Here is a 21,447-nt window from a genome sequence, read left to right as displayed (position 1 = left end):
ACATCTAACGTATGTGTTGCCAAAAATTGTTGGTTGCATCCGCCCATGCATAAACGAAATAAGAGTCAGTTCACGTAGCGTCTAGACGGGTTGTTGTATGCAAATGGGGACGATTGTGAATTTCGGCGATCACCCAACGCTTTGTATTCGATGACCGCGCAGATTAAGGCTACGTATTAGCTTATACATTTTACAAATACAGTAGAACCCGTAATACGATTTCGCAGGGAGCGAACTAAAAACGCGTCTTAGACGGGAAAGCGTATTAAACGGGATATGGGTGGGGGATAGTGAAAAATATAACGACTAATGTACACATACATACAGGGCCGGCCCGTCCATACGGCGAACGGAGCGGTCGCTCCAGGCGCCAAATCCTAGAGGGCGCCAAAATGGTAAAGAAAAATAAAAGAAATTTATTTCTTATCGATTGTCTATATTAGGTTAGGCTACGAACTTTTCAAATATCCCTAGTATAATGTTAGGCAGGCGCTATAATTGGATCTCGCTCCATTCTAAAATTTACTTCGGGCCGGCGCTGCATACATAGTTATAAAAAATAGTGTATTTGGTGTAAAGACAACCTAATTATGGTAGTTAAAGTAATTATTATTCTGGTATGATCAATAAAGAGTATCAAAAAGATTTTGATGCATTAATAATTACGAAATTTTCAAATAAATTTTACTTTTGCAGTGCGTTTTCAAAAATTTCAGTTTAGAATCGCATCATGTCAAGGGTCGTTTGCTGTCAGGGTCTTTCAGTTCTTTAAGATATCATGCATTAGTCTGCCTACAACTTGTTTAAGGACCTTTATGATGTTCTGATCTATCTGTTGTAATTTATTTGTCGCATTTGGAATCACACGCGTGTGACATGTAGGCGTATTAAACGGGATAACAAATCGTATTAAGCGTTAGGAAATGTATGAAAACATGACAACTTGTAGGGAGTGGCGTAAAACGACGTATTATGCGAGAAATCGTTTTAAGCATGATCGTCTTAAGCGGGTTCTACTGTAAATGCTAACTACATAGGTAGGGTGTCTAGTACCAGTCAGCCTCCTCAACTGCACTGAGAAAAATAAGCTACTTAAATGAGCTACTTACGTAAGGAGCTTGCACATTATTATTTACTATAGGTGCAGGATACTTAGATGCCGTATACTTAGTAAAGACGCAGTTCACTGTAACGTTTAAAAGCAACACCATGTTACATAATATGGAGCTTGTACACAACATAAGAGAGCCGTGATAGCCCAGTGGATATGACCTCTGCCTACGATTCCGGAGGGTGTAGGTTCGAATCCGGTCCGGGGAATGCACCTCCAACTTTACAGTTGTGTGCATTTTAAGAAATTAAATATCACGTGTCTCAATCGGTGAAGGGAAACATCGTGAGGAAACCAGCATACCAGAGAATTTTCTTAATTCTCTGCGTGTGTGAAGTTTGCCAATTCGCATTGGGTCGGCGTGGTGGACTATTGGCCTAACCTCTCTCATTCTGAGAGGAGACTCGAACTCAGCAGTAAGCCGAATATGGGTTGTTAATGATAGGTGCAGGATACGTACAATAGATGCCGTATATTTAGTAAAGACGCAGTTCACTGCACCGTTTAGAAGCAACACCATGTTACATATGGAGCTTGTACACAACATATGTGTATAAGCGTAATAGAGTCTGGTTTGATACGTATTTTAAGTATGGCGCACTAGGAATTTTTTCTCAGTGTGCCAACCTCACCTGCTCGCGGTGCACCCTGCAGATTGACCGACGAGGCTCTGGCGACTAATGGCAGTATAACCATTCTCAACTGAAAACTGATGAAAAATAGACCGTCATGGCCGACAGGCGTTTTGGCTCGTATTGTCAAAAACATATTTAAAGGGGCTACACTTTGGTCCTTCGAAAATTGGGTCTTCGAACTATGTGTCAATTTAGCTCGCTCCATCGCCCGCGGAGTAACTCGTTTGAGTCACAGTAAGCGACCAGGTCTCGCATCCGTAAGTCATCACTGGCTACACGCATCCGATGACATTCATCTTCAGGCATTGAAAATTTATGAACGAAAAGATGTCACAGAATTTCCCAAACGCTGCCCAACCGATTTGGATTCGGCGGACTTATGTCAGACTCAAAAATTATATTACTTACGGTAAAAAAGTAATAGACTTCGAGTAGCTTCCCCTTAAACCGTCTGAAGTCTAGTCCTCAAATAAAGTACCAATAGCATGCCTAATTTTAGGCAATAGACCGTCTAGGAATCTTTAAGTCTATGCTAATATCCCAGACAACAACTGTAGGTATCATTGCTTTATGTTGCTATGCATGCGGCTTAAATATTTATTGCATTTTAGTCTGGACGACGAATTCATTAGCTTGACGGCCTCCGTGGCGCAGTGTGCGTGGTAGATTTACAAGACGGAGGTCCTGGGATCGATCCCCGGCTGATTGAGGTTTACTCCATTGGTCCAGGTCTGGCTGAGAGGCTACGGCCGTGGCTAGTTACCATCCTACGTAGCACCAAGTGATTTAGCGTTCCGGTAATGTCGTGTAGAAACCGAAAGGGGTGTTGTTTTCATCCTACTCCTTACAAGTTTCCCGCTTCCATCTTAGATTACATCATCACTTACCATCAGGTGAGATTGTAGTCAAGGGCTAATTTGTAAAGTATAAAAAATCATGAAGCCTGGCAATGAAAAGCAGTTTCATTGTCTGCCGTTAAAAATTTAAATGAAATCATCAAGATCTTTCTTTTTTTATATTTCTAAAAGAATCGTTGAGTTTTGAGATGAGGACAATAAAACGCAATTCTTTGTCATTAAATTTATTTTTTTAATTATTCTACAGTAATACATAGTTAACTAAATATGGGCCTCATAAGAAGGCTCACAGTCACACAGCGGGCGATGGAACGAGCTATGTTAGGAGTATGATCGAATCGATCGTGATCGAATCAGAAATGAGGAGATCCGCAGAAGAACCAATGTCACCGACATAGCTCAACGAGTTGCGAAGCTGAAGTGGCAATGGGCACATAGTTTGAAAAGCCGATGGACGTTGGGGTCCCAAGGTGCTGGAATGGCGACCCCGCAGTGTTGGCCGAACCCCCACCAGATGGACTGACGACATCAAGTGGCAGGGATTCGCTGGATGCAGGTGGCTCAGTATCGTGATGTTTGGAAGTCCCTACAAAGTTCTATATCCTGCAGTGGACGTCCATTAGCTGATATGATGATGATGACAGTAATCAACACAATATCCGTACATACAACATCCGTATTCGCAAATCTTGAACCTTTGCATGAGTATACAAAAAGTAAATTAACTTTCTATATAAGACTGATTTTTAACCGCCTTATGTTGGAACTATACATAAGCTTTGTGAATATAAGTTTTTACATACCTGTTTCATTAAAATTAATTTAACATTGACAACCAAATCTTTTAAAATTAAGTTAGATAAATGTACACTATTTCAGGATATTACATTACTAGCTGACATCGCGCGGTTTTACGTGCGTGATTCCTGTTCCCGTAGGAGTACGGGGAATGGGAATATTATATAGCCTATAGCGTTTCTCAATAAATGGGCGATCTAACACAGAGAGAAATTTTCAAATCGAACCAGTAGTTCCTGAGATTAGCGCGTTCAATCACACAAACAAACAAACTTCATCTTTTTAATATTAGTAAATTCGGATGCAAATCGATGTTTTTGTCTCAAAATAAGAAACAGTCGGTAAAATGCGAGTAATATCATGATGTTATATACCTGCAAATATTTTTTTTTAAAGAATATTTGCAATATTAACTTAATTTCAAGAATTTAATTTAAAATGAAGAATATTCGAATTCCCGCAAAATTAAGATTTCTATAAACCAAAGACTATAAGCGAAAATTATGTTTTCGAAAAACCATTTTTACTTCCAACGTTTTACGAAAGTTATCCTCAAAGTAGAAAATATCCCGTAATATAGTACATTTGCCTTATTTTTTTCTAAAAAGCGCAACTAAAAATGAACTCTACTAACTATTAAGATGCTATAAAATCTTAGGATAATGCTAATCAACTATAACATACTATAGAACGCTGTTCCGATTGCGAGATCAAAGAAATCTTCAGTTTCCCAAGTATTTTACAAAGTATACATAATAAATAAATATTTTTGTACAATATATTCTATTTATGTATATCTATAATATACAAACGAAAGCTATCAGCAATTCAAACATTTTTAAACCTTTCAATTTAGTTCAAGATATGTTAATCGGTTAAGAAACTATACTATGAACCTATTGATTAACTAAATACTTATAATTAAGTGAAACTTACAAACTTTGCAAAAATAATAGCAAATAATCAACAATTTTATTTCGTCACACATATATTAAAAAATTGGCAAGTTCTTTATTGTAACTTAATATCTAAGATAATATTATTAAATTAATTTCACAAAAAGGTGATTGCACTTTCTTCTTTCTACCTTCTGTTAAAGAAAACTTTTATCTTTTAAAGAAAAAAGAACACCATGATAAAATAAATTCAGTGCCTGAATGCGACCTATTAGATGTATATTCATTTCTCTCTAGAAAATTATTACAGTTACAGGCACTGGTTTCTAAGAACTTGGATATTACTACATATTGGATCATTCAATATTTGGACAAAAATTCAATATTTAAACCAATTTCCAAAATTTCCCTGTAAGCGTTCCTAATGACAGTACAAAACTACATTTCCCTTGCAAACATTTAATACCTAACCAAATAAATTTTGCACCTATCTTAATATATTATTAACGTCTCAAAAATACAAGTACAGGCTTACAAAAATGTAGACCAATAGACAACATTAAGGATGAAGAACGAAAACGGAAAGAAGAAGCGAGAGAAACGATCGATGTATACAGCCGTCTCCCTTCCGTTACAGAAAGTGTCGTATTGTGGAAGTGAGGCAGACGTACTAGCTCGAGGATCCACGGAGTTTGGAAATATATGCTGCAAAAATAAAGCATTATTAGATCATTAATGATGACCCAAAATTACCCTTGACATTAGGTCACGCGTAATTATGCAAATTAAATATTTCGCTGAATATTGTACTTACTTAGATCAGGATTATTATAAAACACCCAAAAGTGAATAGACATTTTCTAGGCAATCGCGCTCCAGCCTAGACCTCCATGCTTTCCACCAGGCATGTTTATAGTCAAGTGCAAGTCTATTAAGAATAAAAAAAACCGATTTAGCTGAAATTTGGAATGGAAATAGATTTTACTCTGGGTTAACACATATGCTACTTTTCATCCCGGAAAAATCTATGGTTCCCGCGGGATTTGTGAATAATTAAATTTCACGTGGACGTATATACGACTTATAATCTATCTATACTTATAATAAATCTTTTAAGAAGTCAATTCTGTACATGAAATATACTCGTATTTCCAAAATAACTATCAGGGGGTGATTAGTGATTGATACTGATGCCAAAAGGAATGCTCGTTATAGAAACAAAAACTACTCGACGGATTTTAACGAAACTTGGTACAATTATTCTTCATACTTCCGTGCAGGTAAACTTTTCCTGAGGCTACGATCAATAGGAGCAGAGCAGTGAAGGGAAATGTTGGGAAAACGGAAAGAGTTACTCCATTTTTACAGCGATACTACTGTAAGGGCTTTTTTTATCTTGTAGTCAAGTTAGCCCTTGACTACAATCTCACCTGATGGTAAGTGATGATGCAATCTAAGATGGAAGCGCGCTAACTTGTTAGGAGGAGGATGAAAATCCACACCCCTATCGGTCTACACGACATCGTACTGGAACGCTAAATCGCTTGGCGGTACGTCTTTTTCGATAGGGTGGTAACTAGCCACGGCCGAAGCCTCCCACCAGCCAGACCTGGACCAATTAAGAAAACCTCCGTCTTGTAAATCCACCGCGCATACCACTGCGCTACGGAGGCCGACAAATTTAAAGGCTTTATTAAATAGGTCTAAGGGCGGACGACGGTAGTTACATAATAAAAATAGCTCTTACTTTATAGGCATCCAGCTCCCTAGACAGGTCTTCATCAGAGTACCCCTTCATGGCTTTAGTGGCTACGGGTCCCATGTAGTTGTTCACTACTGCGAACTCGAACAGCGATAGGAAGACAAATACTGAGCACGAAGACATCCACACATCTATCGCCTTGACGTAGGAAACTGGTGGCAGACTCTGCTGAGACTGCGTGTTTTGGGTAGCTGCAAAACGATCTTCAAAACATTATTATAAACATTATATAACAGTTATATATGTCGCTGAGTGACTTATTTGAACGGTTAGCAGAACGTTAATTATTGTGATAATATTAGAATCAGGTTTTCATGGATTGGGATTTAATGGGGATGATGACTAGGTTGGAATATATTGATTTTTATGATACATTCGGGTAAATAGGGTCATTTATAACTAATTTATATATAAAAAGCAAAGATTGTCACATACAAATCTAACAATCATTACATTGTCTACGACGTCATTAGTTCGTGCCATTTTGTATGGGGCGTTTTTCAGAGATCCGCGGCAGCGCCGCAAATCTGACCCTTTAAATCCCTGTAGCTCCGAAAGTAATGATCGCAGATACCCTGTTCCTTTTACAAAATTGCTTTACTATTAGCGTACTCTTAATTTATATACAATTTAAAAAACTGTCATCATCCCTATTATTTCCAAAATAAATAAGACTGTGAAAGATTGATTACGTGATTATCGTCCAATTGTATTGCGTTAAAATGGCGCCTAGGCGGTACGTTTTACGGAGTGGAGGTGCCTTGCCACTCTGTTGCCTGTTGGTTGAGTAGTTCAGTGTAATCAAGTTCTTGGAATTGATACTCGTCTTCTATTTGTTATTATTTTATATATACTATAAATAAAAACTTCTTCTTACTACTGGTCCGATTTGAAAAATTATTTCAGTGTTAGATGCCCCATTTATCGAGGAAGGCTGTATATATTCTCCCCGTATTATATCCCCGGGTGAAACCGCGTGGCATCAGCTAGTATTAGTATAGAAGTAGAAGACAAATAACACGTAGAATCTTACCCAAAGTCAAAAGCGACGTGACACCCAGAGTGACTCTGGCAGGTATAGCTTCGGGTTTGATCCAGAATGATATCCAGGACATGACGACGATCAGCGCTGACGGGATGTAGGTGTGGAAGAGGTGGTAGCCCAGCCGACGACGGAGGTTGAATACCACGGCTAGGCATGTGAAGTTACCTAGAGAAACACAAATCACAAAGGAGGTTGGCGAAAGTGGGAGTCACACTCTGAAGTGTCGTAGACTCATACATTTGTATTGATTAAAACTATTATTTTGTAAAATGCTTGTAAAAAAAATATTGTGATTTTACAAAACGGGAATCAAAAGAAAAAAAGTACATTATATTAACAAAAAAAGGAATATGCAAAAACGCCTTGTCGTATTTATGAAGCAATCACGCAGTTGTACGTCAGTTGTTTTTCACATTTATGTATAATATGGGTACCTACTAATTTAAGGTATATATTTTTTCCCTGCCTTTTAAGACTACTTACCATTTACTTATTTCTTAGATTAATCACGATAAACAACTATTAATAGGTTACCATTATGCACGCTGCTTCTATCAGCTAGTCCCAAAATACATGCAATCTTGCCATTCTCCTATATATTGATTAATTAATAATAGGATTTGTATTTAGAATTTAACTATTACACACAGAAGTAAGGTATAATATTCAAGAACCAAGTAACCAAGACTTGTTCACCGCGGCTTCGACTGGTGACAAAAGGACTGGCTCATTTTTTGCGCAAGAAGAAATATAGAATTGTTTGCTCGTACTGTGAGTAATTTTTTTGATTGGCCAACTTCACTATTTTGATATCCACTCACATTATAATCAAAAAATTAAAGTGAGAATCGTATGATTAATAGGTACAAAACCATACAATTCTCGCTTTTTCTAAAACCGTTAATTCGTGGTTGGAAGTCGTAAGTAGAAATCATGATCGATGTCTAATGATCTCTGCTAGGCTATTACTCTGTAACAATAATTTTATCGTCTTTATTTTTATTGTCTATCTTTGTTTAACACGATACTATAGAATGAGAAAGATTACGGTGAATTCGAAACTCGCACTTGCGAGTTGTACAAAACATCGTTAGAGAATAGTCGTGCTGATCTCAAATTTACCAGTCAAGCTTTTAAGCTTTTGTGAAAAATAGATCAAAATAAATCATTGCTGTTTTGCATTACTCTTCTACCAACCTATATTCGACTTACTATTGAGCACGTGTGTGAGTGAGCTTCCTTTAGAATGAGAGGGGTTAACCCAATAGTTCACCACGCTGGCCCAATGCGGATTGGCAGACTTCACACACGTAGAAAACTAAAAAACTCTCAGGTATGCAGGCCTTTCCACGATGTTCTTCACCGTCCGAGACACGTGATATTTAATTTCTTAATGCAGACAACTGAAAAGTTGGAGGTGGATTCCCCGGACCGTCAAACCTACGCCCACGGAATCGAAGGCAGAGTGGGTATTACACCCACTGGGCTGTCACGGCTCAAAAGCCAAGCTGTTTAAAACTATTGCTTCTAAAACCATTACGTGTTTTGCTCATTCTATGCGTATCTATGATTCATTCCTAGGGTGGCCTGGTCTAGTTCCATCATATAATCCCTTAGGTAGCCCAGAATCCTAGGTGGGCACAGGTCCATTCTAGGTTGAGCACGGCCCACCCGGTCCTCATCTATATACACCTATGGTTTTGCCACCTATGGCTTTACCTGTAGAATATTCAATGGTGCAGTCCGAGGTATAGTTGTTAGAGATGTCCAGCTGCGGCAGTTCTATCTCCGGGTTGACCACCAGGGGGTCGGTCAGGTTCCAAATAAACACCAGGTCGTGAACTGTGTGTGATACTGGAAAATTATAATAATGTTAAGGTTTTAGTTTCATTTTTTTTTAATTTGAGTAGAAAACGCAAGTCATTTTATAACTTACTAGCTGACGCCGCGTGGTTTCACCTGTGTAGTTCCCGTTCCCGTAAGAGTACGGGAATAATATATCACCTATACCTTCCTCGATAAATGAGCTATCTAACACTGAAAGAATTTTTCAATTCGGACCAGTAGTTCCAGAGATTAGCGCGTTCAAACAAACAAAATCTTCAGCTTTATAATATTAGGATAGATTTATTTTTAACATCCGTTAAAAAAAATCTCATGCAAATGGGGGCTTAATGTGTCATTAACTTCCAAATTTATTTTTTGTTAGATAAAAATAACTCGAATTGAAAATAAATTCTTCCGTTTTGCATTCATGATTTTGAAATCTAAATTGTAATTTTTTTTTATCAATGTAGCAAAAAGGCTTAAGCACTGTAGTTTTCAAATGGAATTAAATACAAGTAAGGTTATCTTTAACTTACAGCTTTCAATCATCATAGAGCAGCTTTGAGTATCGTGTGGGTAAGACTCGAACTTCATAGCGCAAGACAGAACCAACGTTAATCTGAAATGTAATTAATATAGTGTTAAAATGAGAAGTCTCCATCAACATTATCAACGTTTTTACGACAAGGCCACCTGTGCCTGTGGCACGTCGAAACTGTTTCTAAAAACGCTAACGCTTCGATAACACAAAACAAGTATGGGAATCCAATCGACAACTTTGCAAACGTCATAAGCGTTTGTAAAAAGAGAATTGACGTGTGACATGGTTACATGGCTCCCTACTTTTAGGAGAAGGTATATAGAGATGGCCTATCTCTATAAATCTTTAGATGGAGGTTTGTTTTGATTTGCTTTTTGTAACCACAGATTAAAGAATAATAGGCAGATAGAGATAAGGAGAACAGCAGGAATGCAGCCATTCCAAATACAAATTCAGTCTTATGTTTTTAAATATTTTAAAAACTGTTCACAAAAACTAAAAAATAAGTATTATCGCCGCGTTGCAACGACTTGCGGTACGGACGGCTTCTGTGTGCTTGTGGCGTTCGAGCCGTCCACATCTCTTGTTGTGTAATTCTTTATGGGTTACTTGGGATAGGCGGGGAGAGTGACTTGAGTGGAAAAGGGGAGTGTTTGTTAACAGTCAAAGGATCCTTCAACCCTACACACAACGTTCACAAGTGCGTGACTTCACTCAAGGTCATTCTCTGCCATTCTAGGGTCTTATTTTGGTTACAGTTTGATTTGTTAATTAAGTTGTCCTGACAAATGTTGTGAATCATAACCTTTGTTAGACATTAGTTTTCTTCACTTTTGAGTCCGCTAAAATAAGATCAAGTATTTTTTTTATATATAAATAATGATTGATTAGTCTATTGTGATATACTAACTTGGACATATACAGCAGAGTTTTATCATGATACAGCCACAGATAGTGATTGGGAATGCTCATCTCGTGGAAGGTGACCTTCTTCGCGTTCTTGAAGAAGCAGTCTGGTCTCCAGATGTTGTTGAGCCAGTCCACGTCGAGAATGCGGTACTCTTCGTGCATGTTTTCTGGCAGTCGGAGACGAGGGTCCCTCCAGGACTGCGCCAGGAATATGTCTGCTACGTATGTCTGAAATGAACAGAAGACTAGAATTAACGTTTTAAATTGTTTCTAAAAGAATTTCAACGTTCAATATTGAAAAATCATAATATTTTCATGTAATGTAATTAATTTTAATTACATTACATGAAAATAATTATGATTTTTTGAATACTAAAGACTGATTGTCGTTGATCAATACATCAATAAGTTGTGGGGTCTATGAGACCCATCATTAACTACCCATATTCGGTATGTTGAGCACGAGTCTCCTCTCAGAATGAGAGGGGTTAGGCTAATAGTCCACCACGCTGGCCCAGTGTGGATTGGCAGACTTTATACACGCAGATAATTAAGAAAATTCTTAGGTAAGCAGGTTTCCCTACAATGTTTTTCCTGCACTTTTCGAGACACGTGATATTTAATTTCTTAAAATGCACATAACTAAAAAGTTGGAGGTGTCTGTCTGTCTGAAATAGAACCTACGCCCTCCGAATCAAAGGCAGAGGTCAGATCCACTAGGTCTGAGAGACTAAAAGCGGAAACTGTTAGATATAAATGTTTTTATTATTATTATTATTATATACATACATAGACAAACCTAGACTTTGTGTTCATAATGAATTATCGTTTAAGTACGTATCTATACTAATATTATAAAGCTGAAGAGTTTGTTTGTTTGTATGAACGCGCTGATCTCAGGAACTTCTAGTCCGATTTCAAAAATTCTTTCAATGTTAGATAGCCCATTTATCGAGAAAGGTTATAAGCTATATATTATCCCCGTATTCCTACGGGAACGGAAACTACGCGGGTGAAACCGAGCGACGTCAGTTAGTTTCAAAAATAATTAATTTCAAATTAATGTGAGCCCCAATATACATCACCGAGAGGTCATGGTTCAATCCCTGCCCTCTAGACTATTTCCTAACACAGTCTTTACTGACCAGTTGCAGAGGAATGGAGGTCATATTTAAAAAATTTATGGAAAATATTCCTTAAAAAAAATATCTACTCACCATACTCTCTTCGTTTATGGAATCCAGAGATAGCACCGTGACATGGAAGTAGACTATAGTAGGCTGCCCCAAGAGTTTCGGCGCTCTGTTCTTATCGTAGTACTTGGCTTTGACCGGCAATATGTCTCGTAGAGATAAGCTGGATTCTGACTTGAACTCCATTTCTTGGACTGTGGAGTTGTTTCTAGAAAGAGAGACAAATATCTTAGCAATCCATGATTTCACGATGGCTTAAAGGAGACAGCGGAGCAGCAGAGAGAGCGGGCGCCTGACCCGCTACGCAGAAGATGAACGGGTGGTAGAAGGCGTCGCTATGCGCATCTTATCCCACCCTTGTGAGTAGAACGACGAGCGAAAATGGGGATCAATGGCATGACAGAGAGAAAAACTCCGAGCGAGTCCAGGACTTGTGACTAAAGGACGTAGGGTTAAGGAATTCCTTGACAATCAATTAACACTCCCCTTCTCCGCTCGTGTGGTTTTCCCTGCCTAGACTAGAGCAGCTTTGGATAGCCGTTTTATATAGAACTATTCGGTCTCTAATAAATATATATTTTTTTTATTGTTTACAAGTTAGCCCTTGACTACAATCACGCCTAATGCTAAGTGATGATGCAGTCTAAGATGGAAGCGGGCTAACTTGTTGGGAGGAGGATGAAAATCCACACCCTTTTCGGTTTGTACACGACATCGTACCGGAACGCTAAATCGCTTGGCGGTACGTCTTTGTCGTTTTGTCTCCCACCAGCCAGACCTGGACCAATTAAGAAAACCTCAATCGGCCGGGGATCGAACCCAGGCGGGGATCGATCTTGTAAATCCACCGCGCATACCACTGCGCCACGGAGGCCGTCGAAAATTGGTCAATAAATATCAGTTCTAAGTAGCATTGTTATTCTAAATATTAATAGAGGTGTACGCCAAGGAGTACCTACCTCACCTAAATTATTACAGCATCACTAGAAATGAGATTAAGGCACAACACACTGGAATAAGGGAATAAATATAAACGCCGATTATCTTAGTCACCTGCGTTTTGCAGACAATATAATTTTGTTCACGGACCACGGAGACCGTCAATTGTTTATAAGATGTCAACATTAAAATGTCACTATCAACGAAGTTGCCATGGAAACGAACGATGTCTCAGCGCTGTTACTTTACAGAATGCAGGGGCAGTTTCCAAAGGAGCATAGAAGAGAAGAGAAGTGAAGTAATACTTACAAATAACTTACAGCATGCACTCTACTTGCGTTGACCAATTGTAAAACTAGTAATGTCATATACGCCAGTATAAACACTATATTACACTTCATTTTGCACTGTTTTTAACTAAATAGTCCACTTCGAGTTCCATTCACAAATATCACCGTTTCAACATTTTCCGTTGATTTTCTTCGCCGTCTTAAAGTTGAGGCTTAATTGTACGATCCACTGAAATGTTAATTCAGTGATGATGTATTGACTACTAGAAGACGCCCTGGCGTCTCTGTCTCTTCCGTGTAGTTCCCGTTTCTGTGAGAATACGGGGATAAAACATAGCCTATAACACTCACAAATAAAGTGGTAGAAGAATTTTCAAAATCGGTTCTGTAAATACAGAGATTGCGCCCCCTCCCCCCTAAAACACTACAGACTTTACCTCTTTATAATATTGGTATAAAGTATAGATTCTTATTGATTAATTGATTATGAATTGTAATGATAAGCTAATCATTTGCTTATTATAACATTATAGCTTAATCAAATTCGCACAGAAAATATTTTCTTACTTTTACACAATACACTGTATTTACTGTACACTGAGGTATCTAAAATCCCCTCTTCGGCTCCCCTACTATTAAGTTTCATTTGAATTCATTCAGTAGTTTCAGCGTGATGTCCGGTTAACAAAAAATATAGAGAGACAGACTAAAAATCGAGACAAAATATTTTTACATTTCAGTTTATTGCCCTTCAACAAAAAGTTTGAAAATATCTTCAATATTCTGTATATTGATTACAATGTAATGTTGACCTGTTACAGTTTTATTATAATTATAGATAAAAATAGAACATTATATACTACATAGATAGAAGATTACATAAGATATAGATAGAAGATATAGATTTTATTTGTATACGAAGTGAGTTGTCTACGGCGGAGATAGAGTCGACCTTAGCTGTAATCTCTTTAAAGGAGTTACCTAACATAATAAACGCATTATCACGTGTGGTCGTACATGCAGAAAAGATTCTATTAAGATACACTGCAAATACGAGCAATGTCGCATAAGATTAGTAAAGGTTTTCCTTCGCAAGTCAAGGACTACGAAGTACACGGCATGTCTAAGAGATATCGATACGTATGACGAAACAAAGATTTCCGTTGCATCTGTCTGTCTATTAGCAATAAACTCAAACCCCAATACAGATCAGATTTTGAAAGAAAGAAAGAAGGAAAAATGTGTTTATTTCGAAATTAGGCCAAATCAATAACAAACGTATTGATTTTTCATATTCCGTAAAACCCATTGTTAACAAAAATCACAATGTCAACTGGGAAATGTCATCTCCCTATTCGTACTCGATGATATTCAAGAATAGTAGAGGAGCCGAAGAGGGGATTTTTGCAGTTACTCGAGCGCGGCAGATAAACATAAGGGACTATACCGAGTATGAGCCCTTAATATTGGTGGGTACGTTTAGGGCAACCAAAAAAAACTAACTTCATAAATACTCAACCAGCACGTCAAATTAAGATAAGGTAGGTGAGTTGATAGCTAAAAACTGCACATTTCGAAAATCTGACGATTTGAGCGTAACGTAATGGAATGGGAGGGTTTCAAAGTTACAAAATTAAACCCTTATATTTTAGTGCTCGAGGTACGAGTGCGATTAATTTTTTACTTATTTTTAAGGATTAATTATCTCCTAATTAATCGCTAAAATTTTCTTACAATTTCAGTAAGCCAAAGTAATAAAAATTGTTTTAAAAGTCTGTAGTTTTTTTTTCCACCGCTAAAAGCGGAAAAAGTAAATAACCATTCCTCCTATAATTTAATCTATCAAATGTAATCAGTCTCAATGACGCTCGAGTAACTGCAAATTTAGCATCCCGGGCTCCCCTACTAGAAGGGTCGGTAATTGTCGGTAGACACCGGATGACATTTTTTACATAGAATCTCAATTTTGATCTTTGTGCCTTGTGGCAGTACTGAGACTATAGGGTAATCGTAAACGCGAATTTCTAAGGAATTGAAACAGTTAGCATTAAATAAATAGTGAATACAAAATCATTTAACAATTAGTAACTATAGTCTAGTTGGTAGACATCGAATATGTTAACATACGTCAAAGTTAGTGAATTAGCCTGCTAAGATATTACTATCATTATTCACCACCCACGGCACACTGTTGAGCACGAGTCTCCTCTCAGAATGAGAGGAATTATACTAATAGTCCACCAGGCCGGTCCAATGAGGATTGACAGACTTCAAATACGTAGAGAGTTAAGAAATTTCTCAGGGTATTATACTCTATACAAATTAGGTACAATCTCTCAGACAGATCCATGTACATAAAGCTAGTTTAGTCACTATATTAGTGTCGCTACTCTCTACATAGAAGACCGAACGTCGTGTCTGTATAAAGCTGTCATTTCTAAGGCTTCATTGCCGAGACAATTTAATACAGTTCGAATGTCGCTATAATATCTATTATTTTTATGTACACGATACCTACCTAAATAGGTCTAAATTAACTTTAACTTTTCTATTTAACCTACTTTACTTCTCTATCATCATTATATCAGCCGATGGAGCACTGCAGGACATAGGCCTTTTGTAGGGACTTCCAAACATCATGATACTGAGCCACCTGCATCCAGCAAATCCCTGCGACTCGCTTGATGTCGACAGTCCACCTGGTGGGAGGTCGACCACACAACAATTTCTCTTATTAAACCTATTTCAATGACTAACTCAAGGTTCCTCCATTCTATATGAAAGGGGAGGCATGAGATGGATAGATCTTGCTTCTTCACTGCAGGGTGGTGGTTGGTAATATGGTGACTAACAACCTATTTAAACAGCTTTTTTTTAATTGTCTTTATTTTTTTTAATAAAAAAAAAAGATTTCAACAAATTACATTATCAAAGTTTTCATAAGAATGAATCGATTTCGAGAAAATCAAAAACCACCACCGACACCGTAACTAAAGTCAAATTATCGCCCTAGGGCCTCAAAATGGCGAGATTCGACAAAACGTCGATTTTCGAATCCTTCTTTAACAAATATCTACGTAATTAGCAAGAATTTAAAAAATAGCTAAACTACTGAAGCTGTGGTAATAAACAATATTTCATATTTTGTAAGATCGTATTTTTAGTTATTTCATGTCAATCGTATTGTTCATTTTATTAATTTTATTGAAGGAACTGATATAAATTGTCTGTAATTTCTGATAAATTATTTATTAAATATTATTAAGCTTACTATCAGTTCAAGTTTAGACGATTCTACCCAATAAAAATAAACTTTAAACCTAAAACGAAAAAACAATCGACTTATCGAATATAGATACGTTAAATATTCACCTATACTAAGTCAAATTAATACCTATGTAAAAACCCATCTATAAATAGGTACCATACGTTATTTCACTTAATTGTACTTTAGTTAGGTATTTTAGTTTTCTTGTAATATTTTACGTAACCATTCTAATTAAACTAAAATACTAATTTCACTGAATTCACTTTTAAAACACTATCACTAGAGCACTTCAATTCATAACAAGAATATATTTTATTTAATATAGAAACTAAAATTAATTTTCACTTCATCTGTTAACTAAATAAAAACTAGAATGAGTGGCCATATTGGCGCACCGTGAAACACTGAAAGTACCTAAGTGGAAACTTGGACGTATGGTACAAGTCATAAGCGGCAAGCGATAAGCGATCTTATTGAAATTAAATAAGAATTAAATTATTTAATAATATACCTACTTAGTAGAATTTTGTAACAGAGATTTTTTGAGAAGTTTTTTCGGAGCTTATTTCTGCTACCAAGCAGCATGATTTTTGTGGCCATGGTCATCGGTATCTGAAAAAAAAAACTCATAACTTCTAGATTAACTTATCATCATCATATCAGCCGATAGACATTTTGGAGGGACGGATCACGATCCTGAGCCGCTCAGCATCCATCGAATCCCTGCGACTCGCTTAATCCACCTGTTAGGCGTTGACCAACACTGCGTTTTCTAGTGCGGTGTCGCCATTCCAGCACTCTTACGTTTTAATTCAATTCACTTGAAAATGAGACAGGAAGAGATACTTATAACCAAAATTATCGTAAAAGTTGAAAGCTCAATTGCGCAACGGTTAAAGGACGAGACCAATTTGAGAGGTCTAGGGTTCGATTCCCTCTCGTTGGACTTAATAATGTACTTTCTCTTAGCACAAGTTTGTATTCTAATGTACCAGGGTGCATTTACAGTATAATAACTCGTTCTGAAATCTTTGTATAATTTGGATATATAATAGTTTAATATAATTTTTGGTACAGATCCACAGCTGTATCCCATAGCTCCAAATGGTCATCAGGACTCGTCTGTACTTATAACATATCAGTATAACGTTATGTATTGACAGCGAGAATTGTTTACTCATTAGTAAATGTACAAAATATACGGAAAATATATCATAAACATAAGAGAATGGGTAGACGAATATCTTAGCATTCCATGGATTCACCATGCAGGTGCTGGGTCCATCGCGTGGTAGAAAGAAAAACTCCGAGCAGAGTGCTGGAATTGTGAGCAAAGGATGTAGAGTTACGGAATTCCTTGATAATCGTTTTACACTCCCCTTCTCCGCTCGTGTTGTTCTCCCTGCCTAGCCAAATCTGGTGAGATTCTACTAGAGCAGCTTAGGATACCCGCTCTAATATAGATTTTGTGCAACTAATAAAATAATCGCTAAAATCTTTTTGTTGGTACCACAAATAGACTAAAGTTTAAAGAAAAGTAGGTTTTTTCGACTCTCATTTCCTGGCACTAACATTAACAATGGAAAAATCTTGCAGGTACTGAACCGGTCAGACAATTTTGGAGATAATTGGGTTTTAGGGATAATTCGTTTAGGGTGATGTGTTTGCGCTCAAACAACACCTAACCTGTCCGAATATAGGTATACCTTCTCTATTGCGTTGTAAGTAATTAATTACATCACGACATTGTGTATTTTTTATATACGGATCCTATACTTGGTCGATAAGTGGCTCATAGTCATAAGAAGGCTCAACGTAATTTAGCGGGCGACGGAACGAGCTATGCCTGGAGTTCTCTGCCTGATCGAATCAGAAATGAGGAAATCCGCAGAAGACCTAGTCATTTACATAGTTCAGCAAATTGCGAAGCTGAAGTGGCAGCGGGCAAGACACATAGTTTGAAGAGCCGATGGACGTTGTTGTCTTAATGTGCTGGAACGACGACCCCGCAGCCGGATAGCGTAGTGTTGGTCGACCCCTCACTAAGTGCAATCAGGTTGCAGGGAGCCGTTGGTGGTGTTTAGAATTCATCATTATTAATCCATATTCAGCCTCATTCCAACTGCTGAGCTCGAGTCTCCTCTCAAAATGAGAGTGGTTAGGCCAATAGTCCACTACGCTGGCCAAATGCGGATTGCCAGACTTCACACACGCAGAGAACTAAGAAAATTTTTTGGTATGTAGGTTTCCTTACGATGATTTTCCTTCACCGTTTAAGACCCGTGATATTTAATTTCATAAAATGCACACAACTGAAAAGTTGGAGGTGCATGCCCCGTACCGGATTTGAGCCCACACTCTCTGGAATCGGAGGCAGAGGTCACATTCACTGGGCTATCATGGCTCTGTTTAAAATTAATGAATAATGACCGATAAAAACGAACATCTTTCTTTTAAAGATAGGAGGAAATTCTGGATTATTCTGAAACATAGTTTCATAATCTTTCAGGATTTAATTATTTTACTAGCAACCTTCTTGATGCTTCACGCTTCTAAAGTTCCTCACGACGATGCGCGATCAATTTTGTCAACGACAAACGCGTACGTATAGGCAAAGAGCCCAAGGTCTCGGCCTAGCGCGACCAGGTAATCCTATTAGCTAGCACCCACCGCTGACCTAGTTACACTGTTTAACAATCGTACAGTTGGATCTGTTTCGTTGGCCCAGTTAGTCTTAGGCTGATTTTGAGGTCCTACGTTCAAATCCTGGCTCGGACTATGAAAAATTAAATTCCCAATAGAGTACTTACTTGGGCTCTATACTCGTTTCTGCCACCAAACAGCAATTTGCTGTGTTTTTGTGCAGGCAGACGAATCTAACGTAACTTACGTTGTGTCAGCAACGCGTTTAAATAATTATGGCGAGAAGCACGGAAAAAATCTTCCGAACCCGTGGTAGAATCTTCACAAATAGTCAACTGAAAAAACTTTTTACAAACACTTTTGTATTTTTTTTTTTTTTGTGGATTGTAAATTACATTTTGATATACATGTTCAAAACATAATTAATAAAGCATATAGAATGTATGGTTTTGTAATGAGAGCAAGTAATGGTTTTAAAAGAACTGCAACGTATTTACATTTATACAAATCACTAATTCGTTCTCAATTAGAATACGGTGTTTGTATTTGGAATCCGCTTTATGATAAATATGTAAAGAGCCTCGAGACAGTACAAAAAAAATTTCTACGCAGGATGCACTATAAATGTACTCGGAGTTACCTTTCTTATAACCAACTTCTTGAAAAATATGATATACTAGGCTTAAAGTGTAGACGAAAGCAACTCGAAGTCATGCTCTTGTATGATTTATGTAATAATAAGTACGATTGTGTAGCCCTAACGCGCAAAATTTGTTACAAAGTACCACTCAGGGCTCGAATGCGAAGTGTTCGAACGCATCAGCTCTTTGCTACCACCAACTGCCGTACAAATGCGGGCAAACGTTCTCCATTATATAGAATGACGCAATCTTACAATGAGTGGTTCAATAATATTGATATTTTTTCTACACGTGTAGGTACCTTCAAGAGGTTGGTTATAAAACGCTTACAGAGTTTTTAGCTATTAGTTAATTAATAATTTAGTCTTAGTCTTTAGTCTTTTCTTTCATCCATTTTTTTTATTCACTTTTCAATTTAATTTTTTTTTAATTTGTTTGTAATAATTTTATATAAAGTATTTAGGTACGTAGTAGTCTACTTTATAGTATTGTAATCTGTGGTTTCCGAAGCTGGTGTCATAGTTATAATTTTTATTTATATTACTAATATGATAATATGATTGTGTACTATGATGTTGTTTGTAAGCCCTCAATAAAATAAAATAAAATAAAAAAAATAAAACTTTTGACTGTGTCAAAAGTGCTTGTAAACTGAGCCTACTTGAAATTAATTTTGAATTTTTTGAATTTTGAATCTTTCCTACCTTCTTTTGTACAGTAGGCGTAGTAAGCGTTAACAACATATCTAGAGAAAGACATACTGTCGACCAAAAGCAATATTCTGACTCAAAGTGTGTTGGTGCTAAGAATATAAAAACCACAAAGGACGGCGGGTTTCGCCACTATCATTCGTCACTATCATGTCAATAGTGCAATCCTTTAAAAGGATTCCTTTCACAAAACTGACTAACTAAATAACTTTTTAACTAAAGATTCATTTAAGATTTGTGCAGATTAGTTTATAAATATTTTTTGTTGTTTAATATGCGATTGAAATTAAGACAATGTTTGTTCGCCTCAGTTTCGGCGCGCTAACTATATATCAAGTGTGGACTGTGGCTTTGGAAGTTATCAGGTTTCTAGGGTCCAAACTTTCAACCATCCAAGTATGTATAATATGAATAAAATAATATAGGCTTGAAATATATAAAATAGGCTTGAAATAATATAATAGGTGCCTATTTATTGTATTAGCAATATCGACAGTCAGTAGTGATAAGCGACACTAGCTGTAAGATAACTAAACTGTGTCACTAGATTTAATTTTTAAGGTTTGCTTCTAATTGAATCGAATTTTCTATTTGAACGCGCTCAATTCATGTAAGTACCTACGTAGGTAGGTATCTATAACAATTTTAACTACAGACTTTTATGTCCCAACCTCTCTATATAGAATTATATTTTTGTCTCTATCTCCTATATCTTGCCGAGTAACCTAAGGTATAATCTAGAACTCAATCTTCCCACTGCTCAGGTGGTCAAAGCTCCAGAGTGAGGAACCTCCTCACAACACGCGCCGTCTCAAGAATCACTGCCTTCTGTATCCGACTCTTGATCCAACAGATAAGCGAAAGCTTCTTAGGGTCGAAGCTTTTCGCTATAAATTAACTGAAACGACTATCGGAACAATAATAGTTGGCTCAACATTCCACATGGTAATTGCCTCGTTGGTACATAGCTTCGAATCATGTAGTCCTGAGTTCGAGACCTGGGTCGGGCTTTTCTTTCATTTTAGAAAATTATTATCTCGGAGTAAAGACATCAATATTGTTACATCCCCGTGCCTCGAAGAGCACGTGAACTTTCAGGTCATTGGGAAGTTGGTGGTTTTACCCCATGCATAGAAGAGCCACAGTTTTGGGCATTCATTATCATTATCATCATCATCATCATCATCATCATCATCATCATCATCATCATCATCATCATCATCATTATCACTAAGCCCGCCAACCTAAAAAGGAGCAGCGTGGTGGTCTATAAGCTCAATATCTCCTCTTCCGTTTTTCACAAGTCTTGCGGGAACCATGGATTTTGCCGGGATGAAAAGTAGCCTATATATTAATCCAGAGTAAAATCTATTTTCATTCCA

General features: G+C 37.2%; 1 protein-coding gene across 15 annotated transcripts; it reads right to left on the bottom strand.

Moving 5' to 3' along the window:
• Positions 1-2,811: 2,811 nt before the first annotated feature.
• Positions 2,812-16,472, bottom strand: LOC112058322 (glycine receptor subunit alpha-2). 15 transcript variants are annotated; one of them, XM_024099053.2, is made up of 9 exons: positions 16,176-16,472; positions 12,823-13,113; positions 11,599-11,782; positions 10,383-10,609; positions 9,468-9,550; positions 8,824-8,958; positions 7,093-7,269; positions 6,045-6,262; positions 2,812-5,002 (listed from the first exon to the last, which is right to left on the bottom strand). In XM_024099053.2, the coding sequence occupies exons 2-9, from the start codon at positions 12,912-12,914 to the stop codon at positions 4,829-4,831; spliced, it is 1,290 nt and encodes a 429-aa protein (XP_023954821.1). In that variant the 5' UTR covers positions 12,915-13,113; positions 16,176-16,472; the 3' UTR covers positions 2,812-4,828. The 15 variants fall into 15 exon arrangements, with proteins under 15 accessions (XP_023954821.1, XP_023954824.1, XP_052745306.1 ...); XM_024099056.2 differs by having other exon boundaries at positions 12,823-13,032; XM_052889346.1 differs by having other exon boundaries at positions 12,823-13,141; positions 16,198-16,472.
• Between the last annotated feature and the right edge of the window lie 4,975 nt (positions 16,473-21,447).

This window comes from Bicyclus anynana, chromosome 25 (genome assembly GCF_947172395.1).
Source record: "Bicyclus anynana chromosome 25, ilBicAnyn1.1, whole genome shotgun sequence".
Classification (NCBI taxonomy): Eukaryota; Metazoa; Arthropoda; class Insecta; order Lepidoptera; family Nymphalidae; genus Bicyclus; species Bicyclus anynana.
Note: the sequence above shows the minus strand (reverse complement) of the source record. Positions and strands in the feature narration are given on the sequence as shown.